Source organism: Opisthocomus hoazin, chromosome 6 (assembly GCF_030867145.1).
Source record: "Opisthocomus hoazin isolate bOpiHoa1 chromosome 6, bOpiHoa1.hap1, whole genome shotgun sequence".
In the NCBI taxonomy this organism is placed as follows: Eukaryota; Metazoa; Chordata; class Aves; order Opisthocomiformes; family Opisthocomidae; genus Opisthocomus; species Opisthocomus hoazin.
In genome coordinates, this window is record NC_134419.1 from 43,288,513 (window position 1) to 43,304,268 (window position 15,756).

The 15,756-nt window shown below is 39.2% G+C and overlaps 1 protein-coding gene across 4 annotated transcripts in view; it reads right to left on the reverse strand.

Moving 5' to 3' along the window:
- DLG5 (discs large MAGUK scaffold protein 5) overlaps positions 1–15,756 on the reverse strand; it is a 117,275-nt gene that overhangs the window by 9,461 nt on the left and 92,058 nt on the right. For 3 of the 4 annotated variants that reach the window (XM_075422945.1, XM_075422942.1, XM_075422946.1), the window contains 11 exons: positions 14,272–14,410; positions 11,606–11,753; positions 10,995–11,116; positions 9,839–9,928; positions 8,387–8,555; positions 4,350–4,512; positions 3,261–3,394; positions 2,563–2,727; positions 1,995–2,178; positions 605–753; positions 125–295 (listed from right to left, as the gene is read on the reverse strand). In XM_075422945.1, coding sequence (XP_075279060.1) covers positions 125–295; positions 605–753; positions 1,995–2,178; positions 2,563–2,727; positions 3,261–3,394; positions 4,350–4,512; positions 8,387–8,555; positions 9,839–9,928; positions 10,995–11,116; positions 11,606–11,753; positions 14,272–14,410 — 1,634 coding nt within the window. The remainder of the gene's footprint in view (positions 1–124; positions 296–604; positions 754–1,994; positions 2,179–2,562; positions 2,728–3,260; positions 3,395–4,349; positions 4,513–8,386; positions 8,556–9,838; positions 9,929–10,994; positions 11,117–11,605; positions 11,754–14,271; positions 14,411–15,756) is intronic. The other variant, XM_075422943.1, reaches the window with a different exon arrangement.

A 15,756-nucleotide genomic window follows, 5' to 3' on the forward strand; every position in this document is an offset into this window, starting at 1 on the left:
CCCTAAAATGACACGTCTAAGAATTAGTATCTCCCAGAAGGAATAAAAGCAAACAAGTCTATCACATCTCACTAGTCAGACTTTCAAAGACTGTAAGATAAATACTGTAACTGAGGTCACTCACATGTATTTACTTGGAATCTGTCCTCTTTCCAGCTTCTGAGCATTCTCGTCTAGCTGCCAAGCCATCCAGCAACCGAAGTTTCCCTGTGGTAGAGTGTCATCAACATACAAAATGTCATCCTTCTTAAAGCTTAAATCCTGTTCCACCTCTGCCATACGGTCGTAAAGTGCTCTGGAAAGGAAGACATAAACAGGCTCGGCAACTGATCTCCATCAACTCAAGGGAAGAACACGCATACTTCTTCTGAAAAAAGTTAACAGATTACTGGTGCACACTCCATTTCAAGAGCACACCGTTTACAGCGAAACGTGCAGACTTACTGTATTACAGACTGCATACTCACTGTCAGAGACTAGCTGGGATAAATTAGTAAACTTCGAATTTAAAAAATGGGGTAAAACTGATGTACTATCTCTCTCATGATGGTCAGCACATTATCCTAACAGCCTCACGCTGTCATTACCAGCAACGCTCAAATACCTGATATAGAATCCATCTCCAGGAAGCTCTTTTATCTTATTAAACTCTTCTATTCTGTATTGAGTCTTTATTTTGATGTTTTCACCAGGCTTCAACATTTCAAGATAAGCTTCCTCAGCTGTTTTATTTCGCATATCAATAGATCCATACTGCAAAACACAAAAACACAAGAAACCCTTAGGTGAGAAACTGTATCTTAACAGGCATTAGCAGTAGGTGAGCTTGAAAAAGAGGCAAAAGGAGTTTGTTTTCCCCGCTGGCAGGCTCTATAGACAAGTAAATCTTGCCACTGAACTCTAGTACAGTTTGCACCTTAAGATGTCTAGCAGGAGACGGAGACTTAGGGGTGGAAAACAAAATACCCCAGTGAACAAAGCAAACACACACCACGAGAGACAGTCTGTGTTTCTTCAAATAGGTCTCAAAATATAAGCTAAGAATCATAAAATTCACACTGGAAAAAATTTAGTATTTTTCACGAAAGCAAGTCTGGGGGAAGTCAGAAACACCATTATAAAGCAAAATCTCTGTCTGGATACTAGAGGCGCAATGGGAGAGTCTCAGTGCTAGGACGTCTCAATGCTTAGTTGTATCTGAAAGGATCATAAACGCATATGTGTTTATCACCTTAACAGTCCCGTCAAGTAGATAAATACTCTTGTCTCAGACATAGAAAGTAGAGTCAAAGACATATTGCATCATTTTCCCTAAATTCTCGTTAGAATTTCATAGTGATAATATCAATATTCTCTGTTTTGCAGTATCTTGCATATCCTTGCCTTACTCCTATGTACAACAACTGGATTCAAGGCTTCCTATTTAGACAAAGAGAGCTGGTGTCCTTAATTCCAAGTGGACATACATCAGTCCTTCAATCTTGTGGGCAACTTTGCTCACAGCAGCGCTAGTTCTCCAGGTCCACATCATCCAGCTCTTCATGTGTCACAGCCAGAACGAAGGTTATCACAGAATCACAGAATGTTCGGGCTTGGAAGGGACCTCTGTGGGTCATCTAGTCCAACCCCTCTGCCGAAGCAGGGTCACCCACAGCAGGCCGCACAGGACCGCGTCCAGGCGGGTCTTGAATATCTCCAGAGAAGGAGACTCCACGACCTCCCTGGGCAGCCTGGGCCAGGGCTCCGTTACCCTCAGAGGGAAGAAGTTCTTCCTCATGTTCAGCTGGAACTTCCTCTGCTTCAGTTTGTGCCTGTTGCCCCTTGTCCTGTCACTGGGCACCACTGAAAAGAGTCTGGCCCCGTCCTCCTGACACCCACCCTGCAGATATTTATAAGCATTTATGTATTTATACGACTGCCCCCTTTACACCACCATTACACATCAGGATACCGACATTTTGTTGGTATACTGCAGACTTTCCTTAATAGCTTACCTCAAGTATCTTGTCACCCAAGACAAGTCCATCAGGTCCTTTTGCTGGGCTATCATCATCTACATCTGAGACAAATATTCCATACAGGTTTCCACCACATATCTGGATCCCAAGATCCACTTGGGATTTTTTAACAACAACAATTCTAGGTTCAGGTGTCCTTTTGTTTGTGTCCACAGGGCCCCTTTTGATAGGGAGAAATAACACACGCACTTCAGTTTAAAAGCTTGCATTATATATAATCAACTAGCCCTCTGAAAAATATATATTTATATAATTATTATTCAAAATAGGTCACCTACAGGTACAGTCTTATAAGAAAAACATCATGTTCCTTGCAGACCTTCTTAACTAAACCAATCTTATAGCAAACTTTCTTCACACCTTGCAGACCCCGTCTTTCAAAAACAGTCTGAAAACATGTACTTTTATTCTGGCATCCACTTAACGTGTCTGCTTACTTATTTCAACCAGACTCAGTTTTCACAGACGTGCACTTTGATTTTTAACATCCTTCATGTCCACCCTGAGCATTTTTTTTTCTTAAGGCCAAAATTTTATTCTCTACCTTAAGGAATTCCGGGGGCTTGTAGTTGGCGTGGTTTGTTTGGATGGGGGTGTCATTGTTCCTTCGTCCTGTTCACTCACAGTGTCTATTACGGAATGATTGTCAGGCGTTGCAGCTCCGCTGCCTTGAGGGGTGGAATGATTACTCACAGGTTCTAGGCGAGAACTAAAGGGGGGTGGTGGAGGAGAATAAAAGACCAGTGGTTAGTTTTTCACCAATACCAAATATTTTGCATGCAGACAGTTTTTAATTTGGCCATAAATCATGTATAAAGTAAGGAGAAAAAAAAATCCCAAAACCGGATGCCAAATAACATATGTTCCCCATAAGTCTAAGAGAAAGATAAAGCTCAGTTTTGAAGTGTGATCGTGCATCGAAACTCCAACTATAAAAAAATTTGAAACTGATTTGAAGTCCTAGAATCCCTTAATCCTAGGAAGAAGTCATCTTTGGCTTTAGTTTAATGTATCTGAAGACTATGTTCAAATAAGAAAGAAAATATAGTAGACGCATTGAGTATTTTTCTTTCCTTTTGACAAACATGTATTCACACATTACTTTTCTAAGCAACCACATTTCTTACTGGCACAAATGTGCCGATGTTTGCCAACACATTACCTGTACAGAAGTCACCTGCTAGCCAGGTAACTGCATAGACCAGAAAGTTTTTATTTTTTTCAAACTCTAGCTAGCCTTACCTTGATCGTGAATGACTGCCAAGCTGATACATATGTGGGTTATACTGAGCCAGAATAGTAATGGTGTCACACTGCTGTCCAATGATCAGACGAGCCTGTTGCTCTGTAGCATTTCTCAAATTTATTCCATTAAACTAGAGGGGGGGGGGAACACAAAATAAGATGTCAAGTTCTCAAATGGGAACTCGCAAAATGATTCTTTCAGTCTCCTAATTATTTCAATGTCTAAATGCTGACTTATTTCCACTGGGGTAAAGAGAAGGCTGGAAGTGCTCCTATGCAATGATTCCTAGGGTTTACTCCTTGGAAGGAATCACTGTGATTATAAAATATTTGGTAGCCTGACCATAAGTTTAAAGATCTTTTAACTATTGAAAGACTTCTGTATTCTTAGCTGTGTTATGATTTGATACCATGGATTAAATACAAGTTGGTTCAGGTCACGAATCTGAATAAATTCAGGATTTAAAGACAAATTTGGATCCGTGATCCATTCAGGTCCATTGCAGTATTATCCACACACTGTGCAACAGAAGATGCTTTAACACACACAAGTATGAACAGATCTAGCATTTACAAAGCAGCTCCGTACTTTACAAAATGCTCCTCCGCATGTTTATTTAATACTGTAGGCAAACACATGACTGTAGCTAATCTAAAGCCTACCTGAGTATTTTTTAAAGCAGGTATCTCGGGGTAAGGATATGACACAGCAACAGCAGCATGAAACTTGGTACAAGCCAGCTGCTTCAATATTTACTCACCTTATCAGTCAGAGCGTGGTGTTGGGACTATTTTTTTTAAGTACTGAAACTAGCTGGTTTAAAATCGAATTGTATCTACACAAGATGCAATGCAGAGCTACCATCAAAAGCCATTATTTTACAAAAAAAGCCACAACAATCACAATTACTGGAATCACAATACTGGATTACTGGAATATTACAATAGAGCACACACGCTGTGAGAAATAAGGATATTTTTATATCTTTATATCCACACAAAAGATATTCTTTTGGGAAAGGCAGTTATGCCTGCAGTCACACAAAGTGATTCATTAAGCCATAGGAACAGTAAGCAAACAATTACCTCTAGTAACTGATCACCATATTCAAGGCCAGCTTGATGGGCAATGCTCCCACCTGTTACTTTAGAGACAAATATTCCACCATTTTCTCCGCTCACAATGGAAATCCCTAGTGGCTCAGAACCCTTCTGCACCTTAACATGACGTGGCTCTTCCATGTAGGGCCTTTTAGAGGAGATAATTAAAACTGATTTGGACAAAATTGCACTTAAACCATCACAACGTCAAAGTTACATGCAACACTTTATGGCTGTCTGAATTGTAGTCATAAAATAGGTTTAAAGATTACCTTAAAAAAATTACTGTCAACTGTCTAAAATGCATTCCTTTAACACCATGCAACGTACAGTGGCAGAAGTAAATTTATACCGGGTACGCGAGTGTTCTAAAACTTTATGGCAAATATGAATTATAAATAGCATGGTGGTGAAATTGGTAGGAAAGAAGCTTCTAAATGCATTTTTTATAAAAGTAATGGAACCACTGTATATAATATGTAATTTACAAACCATATTCCAGAAAGGTATGTTACAAACACAAATGCTGGGAGTCTTCATTGCCAGTGAACATAAACATCATAAATGATAAGGTGGTAAACCAAAGAACAGCAATGCACAAATGCCCGATTTCATATTTGTATGCAGAGAAACATAAATTAGTAACAAAAACGAAGCAGTTGCAAACTCAAGCCATTAAGACAGCAGTTTGCATGGTAGCTTTACAATTACCATGCAAATTCTCCTCAGGGCAAATATCCAAACACGTAAAATAGCACAAAGTGCGCAATACTGCTCGAGAAGGACAACCTTATGTCAGGCCAACCTCAAACTCCTTAGTGATGAGAACCTAGGCCTAGGAGCCACACGGATTCTCAGAAAAGACCTATTACGGAACAGATATCTGAAAGATGTAGAAGATTTGAGAAGAAAAGAACACTTAGAAAGAGACACGCAGTAGTAAGACACTAGTAAGTATAACAAGAGCATGGCTTACACAAGAGAACAGCCTGACATGTTCCCCTTTCCTCCCCCCATAGCTGGGGCCTGTCCAAGGGCTGGTCCCTTCATGATGTGTAGAAACAAACAGGAGCCTCCTAAAAAGCGTTGTTTCATGCTACGATCGACTTCACGTCTACACAGCAAAAGGCATCACCAGATATTAACAGTTGAGCTCGTCCTGAATGAAAGAGCTTGGGTACCAGGTGTGGTGTATTTTTTATTTTCATAGCGTTATACTACTTTTGACAAGCATTGAGTTGAACATATTCTTTCCTAATACTTCATTATATCGTATAGACGTTCTCTAAATTATGCCAACTGTTTAAACTATTTAAATCATGCTGTGCAGGGACCAGATGCATAAACTGGACTTCACTCACCGCTACTTCTGTGAGCAAGACTGAGGAAAGGTGTTTTTGGAAAGAGTAGGATTTGGGGCTGGGGGTGGAGGGAAGAGGACATCATTTCATAAATTATGCTTATTGCCACAGCCTTTGAAGGTAACTATTTAGTAGCCTTCTGCAGTAGGGGCATAATAGTTTGGCATCTTTTTAATACATGAAAGATAAAAGCTGGCTTACAATACGAATGCAACTCTGGAACCCCATAATCTTCTAACAATGACACCACTGTTAGAGGTAATGCCCTCAGAGCCTGTCCATTGACGTAATGAAGATAAAGCAGGTTTATTACCAGCAAACTTCAACTGAAGCCCACATTTTTCATATGTAGCATATCTTAACGAAACTGTATTAACTCCCATAAAACTGCAATTTATGAACTTTTTTTAATTTACTCCTTAAGAGCATGTAAACCATGATGTTGTATGAAGCTTCTTAATATCACAAAATTTATCAAGGCATACTATCTCATTAAGAATTAAAATTACAACTTTCAGATCTTTAGTTATTGTACCTTTCTGCTGTTCCATCTACCACATGCATTTTTAAATTTGTTTTGTTTGTTTGCTGTGGATTGGAGTAAGAAAGCATCAAACCCATACAAGTTGCACAGGATCTTATCTTAGAACTCTAGTAAATACGAAATGAAAGATAACTAGTAATGCATGTAGTAGAGAATCAACAATAAAACAGATTGGTAACATTAAAAAGGTGTCTTACTTAATAATCAGTGTTATTAAAATCAAGTGAAGCACATTCTTCTAGAACATTATGACTGCCTGCCAGAATCACTGAACACCGATTAGAAAAATTCTCAATTGATCAGATCTTTTAATATTCATTTAAATTAAAATCAACAGAATGAACAGAAACACTGGGTTTTGGGGTTTTTTTTTATCTGTACTATTATTATTTTTTTCTGGGGAAAGGCCAAGCAAGTTACGTGTATTTTGTGGGGAACACAAAGAATTATAAGACCAAATAACCATTTAAAATGCTACCTAGGCATCTTCAAACATTTTCTTAGGATAGGCTTAAATTAGCTAGTTTCCTAGATTAAAATCTGTTGTTTAGTTTTTTGTTTTGCTTTGAAGAAAAAGCAACAACAAAAAAACCCAAACAAACTTAGAATTATTTTCTTTTTAGAAAGTCAATTCAGACCAGGGTTTCTACATGTGCATAGCAAGCGTGAAGGGGCTGGAACCTGACCATACTTTGATCCTCTGATCAACATGAACAGAAATGGTTATTTCCCAGAGATCAGAACACGTATCTGGTGCTCAGAGATACCAAGTTATAGGGGTGTCAAAACCCTAGCTTTTTCAGGTAAAGATTATACACCATTAGTCACGTGAAAGAGAGGAATTTTGACTTTGAATTTGCAAGTGACAATTAGAGGAACATTTATATGAGGACACAAATTGAGTACATGTAGTGCAAAAGTCACACTGAAGTAAGAAAGAATGAAAATTCACAAAGACCTCTTTACATTCCCTTTCAAAGTGACACTGTCCTTTGTACACCATACACAATCTAGAGTTACTACAATAACTTAGTTACTGATTCTTTAAATGAGACAAAGTTTCATATAACATTTATGAATTAACTTTTTATTACTACCAGAAAACTCAGAATACAGAATATCCTTCATACTTTATCATTCACATTTTTTCTGGTCAGTCCTTTTACATAAATCAAGCAATACAAAGGGGTCTTGAAGTCCACGTAACTGTAATCTGTTCCAACACAACATAGCGCCTTTACATTGCCAGAATGGCATTTGGCTGCCTCACTGTAAATAAAAGCCTGATTCAGATTTGTGTCTTACTGTTCAATGCTTTGAATTCATGCAAACTTTTTCATATATTCAGTCTAGCCAGATCATGATAAAACAAAATCAGATGTCTGAGATTGATAGCATAAGCGATGTATCTTGAAAATATTCATCATGAGATATAGAAAGCCGTTAAAACACAAAGCTCTTGCTTTTAAGAAAGCTATCATATGAGGTTCAAATTCTGCACACAGCTACACAGACACTTAACGCTACGGGTAGCAGTGGTCCAGGCACAGCCAAAGGGATCAGTCACGGCTGTAAAATGGCACCTGTACAGACAGATGCATTCCTGCACAGTTACGCCCTCAGTTTTTCACGTTATCTGGCTAAACTGAATCAAGGCACAGCGGTCAGAGCACATAATCTACAACACTGAGGCACCTGATACCTAGCTATCAGATGTTACTAGGTCTTAATTTTATTTAGTATTCCAGAGTACAGAACAAGCCTATCATAAACAGGCATCTGAGGCAGCTCAGCTCAAGGGGTCTCTTCCAATTTAAACCGTTCTTATTTGCTGTGGCCATTACTCTAACATGGAAGATATAAAACCCTTATGAAATTCCTTAATCTTTTAAACTCATGAATCTACTCTTCGGTTTTGAAGAAAAACTCCACACAAAGACCTCTAAAATACTTTGCAAAGAAAATAAAAATGTCAAGTAACGGAACCTGAGATGCACCTCTGCGCCTACATATCTGTCATTTAAATTAAATGTTCACATTCCTTCAGCCCAATAAACAAGTGCACAAAACATCCTCAGACACATTTGTATTAAAAGCAAATAACGTGGGGACCTTACCTATCTTTTCTACGTTCTCCAATAGACACTGGGCTAATGGAAATCCTAGGTAATGTAGAAAGGGAGTTCTGAGACTGGCTGCTGGCGAAGGAAGACGTTTCCAAGTTCAGAGGCGACTGCGGAGGAGTTATCAAGCTGGGACTGCTACATTCAGAGTGTGACAAGGAGCCTGCGGGAAATCAACAGCTCAGTTTTAGTATCCCGCGTCTGTCACGGTTTGGAGACGTACAGAGACATAGCGAAAGACACCCGCATCCGAAAGAAGAAAGAGGAGCGACTGTCCACTAGCACTCTTAACCGCGTGCGGAGCTTAGGGAAACCAAGTAACTAATTTCAGACACTGTAAACTCACTGTCCTTAATGACTGTAAGTCAGATCTGTCCGCTGTAAGTGTGCGTACAGCTATTGCCATTCTCAACAAGAAGAGAAGGTTACAGACAAGCTACACCATATGCACATCTGAAAACGCTTAGCAATGCAAAGTTCAAGAAAAATAATAAAAAAAACAAAAGGGTTTTTGTAATAAAAATAATAAAAAACACAAAAAATAAAAATCTAATATGTAGGTTTATTTTCAGATGCAATATTTATGTACAGCCCTTTCCTTTGGGTATGAGGTACATTATGAAACACCTGAAAACACCAACAAGAGTCCAGTATGAATCATACAGAGAGACAGGAAAGCTCTGCACTTTCAAACAAGCTTGACAGGACTCCGTTTGTGTGTCTGCCCCGTTGTACCCTCCCTGAGTAATTTCCTGAACAAGTGCCCTGACAGAAACATTCAGTTTGCTTCCTCTGAAAAAGCTACAGAAAATAAACCTCAAATTACCTATCACAAATGAAAGCCATTTAGAAGAATTGCATTTGCCCAGTTAGGAAACTGCAGCGTACAATCCATTAAGGCTACGGAACATCTGAGCTACGACGGCAGCCAAGAGCTGCCATTCACCATCAGCAAACTCTGAATTCTACAGCACTACAACTGGCATTTGCATCATGGCTTTAAATAGCCTCCACCAAGCAATTCTGAGTGACTTACGAAAATATTTTCACTGCGTTTAAAAATATAATTTTACAATCCATAATACAATAATATGCAAAACAATATACTTCAAGAATTAAAAAAAAATGTAGGCCATCTCACTGTTAAAACTTTTAAGACATTACTCTAGAAGAAAACTACAACTGTAAAACATATAGCAATGCTTATTCTTGCTTTTTTGGTGCACTTATTCTTAGTGTGCCACATCCTAGAGTCGACTAACAGAAAACTCAACTTTCATTAGAAAGTTGGCATTTGTTTACCTTTCTGTGGCAAAATGCAAATTTTGTAACCTTAATAAAACTGTCACACTCAGATTTTTGCACAACTTGATTTAGCAACTGCAAAGGCTTTGGATTGGCAATATTGAAAACAGTACAACTAAAATTACTTATGAAATAATTCACCTCTGTCAGAGCCCATGATGGATCTTGGATATCTTGGCGTTAAAGGGATCTTAATTCGTTCTGTTCTGTACTGCAAGTTACTTGAAGAACCTAATTTTACAACAAGAAAACATTACGGCGACAAAAATAAAAGCAACTACATTGAACAAAAAAAATACATTTATATTCTACTTCTTCATTAAGCATTAAAACGGCCTCCAAATTTATGCGCAAGCCTTGATGACTGCCCTCGTATATACTGTGTATATCATACTTCTAGTAAATTGTCTTGATTACAGAGTCAATATAAACGGAGCACAACACAGCTATACACTATACATGCACTGTTCATTCGTGTATGAAAAATATTTTTAATATTTTTCAATCAAAGGAAACCTAACTTGAAGTCTGAGCGAGAATCTCACATCTCTCTTTACTAAGAATCCATGGAACTTTCCAAAAGGCATTTAAAATATTCCGATTGCATCCTGCTTGGATGAACACGTAATTTTTTGACACTGATTACAAACTGTTCTGCCATTTTTTGCTGTGGTTACAAAGCTGCCATGTTCTATTCAAATGCAACTGCCGGTCATCGATGGAACACAGGAACACATACACGCACAAAGAAGTTATTTCATAATTTAAAATTTTAAAAATTCTACAATGTTAAAATGTCGTTGCTACAAAGCATGCATTTGCTTTGGTATTACTAGGACAGGCATAAACAATCTTACACGGCAATCAATCAAACATAGCCGTAACTTCTCTTCCAGCAGTACAATTTACACTAGGCCATTAGTCATCCTTGATTTTTTGTTCTGGGGGCTCTCTCCTTTTCTCTTCTTCTCTCCACCTCACTGAACCTCAAAAATACTCTGGCCGGGTCTCCCATCTTTATAAGGGTAATTTCAAACAGTAACAGGCACGGTAAGGAGAATCACTCGCACACACACAAAGCATTTTAAAGAGACTGTAAAGTATGAATTAAACACAGCTGCTTCCAGGGAACACCTTTCACCATAAAACCACAAAAAATGAAGCAAAGGAACACAGGAAGCCTTCAGGTGTTGCTAACTATGACAATCTCGTAACGCAGGTACTTCAGGAACTTTCCATTTATTCTTTGTCTCCGATATAGGAGTTCCACAAGAAATAAATCAGAAAAGCTGGTTACCAAGTCTCGCACTGGATGGTAATGAATTTGAGCCATGAGATGCTCTTGTACGTGAATTTTCAGAGTAGTCATTGGAGTGTTTATGACTTAGGTCCAAGCTCAGGCGACCTTGATGTTGGGAACTACATCAAAAGAAAGGGAGAACAGGGCAACAGTTAGAACTTGGCAAAGCACCCCCGCAAAGAGCAGACTTGCCAACAAAAGATATTCGTTGTCCCTGAGTTACTGAATAAAATGAATGCTCCTCTCCTTCCCACATCCCAGTTCTCCCATAATTTTATGGATTAAGAGAAGTCAGAAGAAAGATAGCCTAAAAGAAAGATAGCCTGTTTTAGCAAGGAGAGGAAAAAACATAAGAAATTAGTTCATTAAAAAAATGAATTTCTTTGTCAATATGAGCCAGTGGAGCAGAGCGAAACCTAATCCATCAGTTACCGAAAGATATGAAAGCAGCTGGCACATCACTTCTACACAATAATGGTTTGAGAACCCTGGATCAAAATAACACACAACAGCGGGGTGTTTCACTCTGCACTGTATCAAAACAACTACCAGAAGCAATTTCTTCCTAACGAAAATGAAAATTTAAGGAGATCTAAATTTCAAAACACCTGGGATGCAGATGCTGATGGCATATTTGGCTGGCGACTGATGGGCAATTGCTGGTGTGAACTCTATGGCTCCAGGCAGTATAGATTGGGTTTCTCATGACAGCAGTTACTGCAGGGCACGGTGCTAAGCCTCTTGGTACAGTACCTGCTTAAGATGACAAAAACATGTTCTTCCCAACATTATTAGCATATAAACTACAGATTTAAATATATTTAAATATTAATATAATTATGCATTATAACATTTGCATGTATGAACATGTATCTACAAATAAAAATTATTAGCACACAGAAAAATACATTATTAAGCACCACATGACACCTTTTAAGTAGTACATGCATATTTAAAATCTGGATTATAATTTTGTAATGAGTGCAATAAAGTGGATTAGATTAGCAAAAAATGAAGTAATTCACAGCACATCATTTTATATATGCACTGATAACTAAGACATTTTCTCTGTTTTCAAGTATCAAACTTTTTTATACCGCAACAAAAATTCTGCATTTCTCTCTGAGTACTCATCTGACAGGAATACAACTTTTTTATTTGGTACTTGAACCAACTGCTGGTAAAATGATTCTTGTTCCTCTTCTGTTGCCTCAGACTCACACGTCTAGTGTGTCCTATGACACAGTACTTCAATATTTATTTATTAAGCTATTAGTCAAGCTGTTCTTTTAAGTACACTCATCCTTCAGTACTCAAACAGTTGAAAGCAGCCCTGAGGAAAAGGACTTGGGGGTGCTGGTTAACCAGCAGCTCAACATGACCCTGCAATGTGCGCTGGCAGCCCAGAAGGCCAACTGACCCCTGGGCTGCATCCCCAGCAGCGTGGGCACAGGGCGAGGGAGGGGATTCTGCCCCTCTGCCCCTCTCTGGTGAGACCCCCCCGGGAGTCCTGCGTCCAGCTCTGGAGCCCTCAGCACAGGACAGACCTGGAGCTGCTGGAGCGGGGCCGGAGGAGGCCCCAGCAATGATCCGAGGGGCTCGAGCCCCTCTGCTGGGAGGAAAGGCTGGGAGAGCTGGGGCTGCTCAGCCTGAAGAAGGCTCCAGGAAGACCTTAGAGCAGCTGCCAGTACTTAAAGGGGGCCTCTAAGAAAAATGAGGACAGGCTTTTCAGCAGTCTGTTGCAATATGACAAGGGGTAATGGCTTTAAACTGAAAGAGGGTAGATTTAACTAGATATAAGGAAGAAATTCTTTACAATGAGGGTGGTGAGGCACTGGCACAGGTTGCCCAGAGAAGCTGCGGATGCCCCCTCCCTGGAAGGTTGGACAAGGCTCTGACCAACCTGATCTAGTTAGAGGTGTCCCTGCTCATTGCAGGGGGCTTACACTAGATGACCTGTAAAAGTCGCTTCCAGTCCAAACTACTCCATGCTTCAACCAAAGTCTATTTGACCAATTTCCTCTTAAATGAGTTGGTAGCATGGAATACAATAGCAAAAACTTGTTCACATTTCAAGACATACAATCATATCGTCAAACGTAGGTTCGACTTGATTGTGTTATTATACAAAGGTATCATTATAAGATAAAGCTTTTAGTTGGAAATAATACCTTTTAATACATTTTCTACTCTCATTAAGAGAGAAAGAAAACAGCAAAAGAAATCAAAGAAGAGCAAAAGCTTCTTTGATCTGAGCTACTCTAGGGCATGTCTTGACATTCTGAAAATTGATTGGAATAACAGGGTGTGAAGCTGTCCATTGTTCCAGATACACAAGTCATTACCTCCTTCACAGTCTGCAGTAAGAAGAAAGTCTTCCATAATTTCTACGACACGCAGGAGTTTGGGGCTTTCCAGAGAATTGAGGGTAAATTCATAAAAATCATTATTGTCTTGATTTGAAAAATCAAGTTTTGTATGCAACTGCTGAAGGTAGCTACGCTAAAGACTGAACAATCCATCTGGCAACAAATTTACCAGGTCTAAGCAAATGCTTCTGACCAGTTCAAAGCAACTAGTGTGTGATACCCTAACGAGCTCCTGAAGCATTCCATTTAGTTTGTGCCATTTTAAAACCTACTAACACGAACCTCAGCACCAACAATTGTTCCATCAACTGGGACAGCATGCTAACTGTTTTCTGTTCTACCTGATTGCATCAATTTCTGTGAAAGCTGCTTGTGAGCCCCCTCTTCAGCAGCTTAGTATTTCAAACACACTGGCATGTAATCTTTAGATTAAGATCACAACCAGTTTGGGCACTCAACTTGAGATACTCCAAACATTTGACTTCCAATAGGCAGAACTTACATGTTGTATTTTCTGAATATCAGATCGTTTTCCTTGGCAGTATTTCAGCAGTTAAGTGTCTAAAGCTTGGGATCCCTCCACCTAGTGTTTGCTTTCAAACATATTGGAAATATTACTTGTCTCCCTAATGGATAGGCTACACCTTGTTCACCACTAATGCATTCAAAACTCCTCTGCACAGAAACCGATGCAACACAAATCCTTCAGCCAGGAGTTGCCCAGTTTCCTTAGCGGTTCTTAAACAGGTTTCACTTCTTTCCAGTCCAAAAGCTGAACAGACCATGGAAACATGTTGTGTGTCGTGTTTGTTCTGCACTTATCATGACTAATCCCCAATATTGTCCAATATGGACAAATTCCTTGAGGCATTCCTAAGAAAGTAACCACGAGTTCTGTCGCCCACCTGCTGACATGCTGCCCGTGTATAAGGCAGCAGACACAAAGCCATCGCTGTGCCTAGCAGACCGCTTGGGTGAATACGGTGCCCAGTCCTGCAGCTCTGGAGACAGATGCTCCTCACTAGCTGGAGCATACTTCTGCACCTACAAACACACAGAAATTTGATTATAGGAAGTTGGAGATTCAGAAGAAAAAAATAAAATAGCCAGAGTTTGTAGGCAGTAAGCAACTTCAGTCTTTCTAGTATCTAGTCCAGAACGTGCTCGGCACCACAGTGCTTGTTACACCTTTGTCTTTCAATGACGCTACTCACTTCTGCCCCTTCCTTCCTCCATCCTGCTCCGTTCTTCCTTTTTATTATTTTGTAATCTTTTTAGGCCAGTGTTTGCAACTTAACTGGTATATTTCCCTTCACAATAAAGCACCCAGCACTTAGTTACACTTCTTCTTTAACATACTGCTTTCACAGGACATTTCAACCGTTCTTTCAGCCGCTATTGCAAGTATTTCCTAAAGAAGACCTGGCTAACAAGCCAGAAAGGGTTTTCCTCTAAGCTCGTATTTTCAGACATGTGTGGAACAACCTCTTCAACAGAGCTACTCAAGTCTTGGAACCATCATAACTTCTGTTCTGTACATAATGAGTAGACACTGGTGAGTAAAGAAACCTGAGAATAGCTCAGATGCTGACAGTGATGCTAGTGAGCTACAAGTGCAGGGTTCAGCATGCAAAGGTCACACACTTCAAATGTACAACACAGCACATCAGTTTGAAGTATGTAATAAGCAAAAAATAATTACTGAAAAGGTAGTCACAGTTTTTATGACTGCAGTATTTTAATTGAATGAAGAGTTACTGAGAGCACAAAGACTACAAAATGCAGAGGTACCTTCTTAGAACAAATACTTGATCACTACCACAGGTGTATTAGTAATTATACCATCTGCTACCCAGGGACGAAAGTTCTCCTAAAATTATTAACTTCTCAAAGTACACAAACTTAATTGAGTATATACACAACTAAGGGAATTGATACCACCCAATATGGCTATAAATTCTACTACATTGCATGTTCTAGACACATATTTTTGGTATTACCAGCACTTCAGCAATGAATACAGGGAGACTGGATACTACTGTCACACAACCTAACGTAGGTGTAGTACACAAAGACCATTGCACGAGAGAGAAATATTCAGAGTGAATGGTGTCCACTTTTTGAGGCACAACATCACTTTTGCTCTCTAGTCAACAACTTCTGAGTTAGAAAGCTCCTCTTGTTTTCTGGAAGGATGGGGGAAAAATTAAGGGAAGGGGGAAAAAAAATCAGAGAACCTAGTCCTAATTTAACCCTAGAAACATAAATCAACTAATACATCAAGTAACCTTAAAAACCAAAAATTATGACTTTATAATTCTATTATGCAATTTTCTTCACCTCGAACCAACACCTATCTGATTTCTGCACTATCACTTGGATAGTATGTA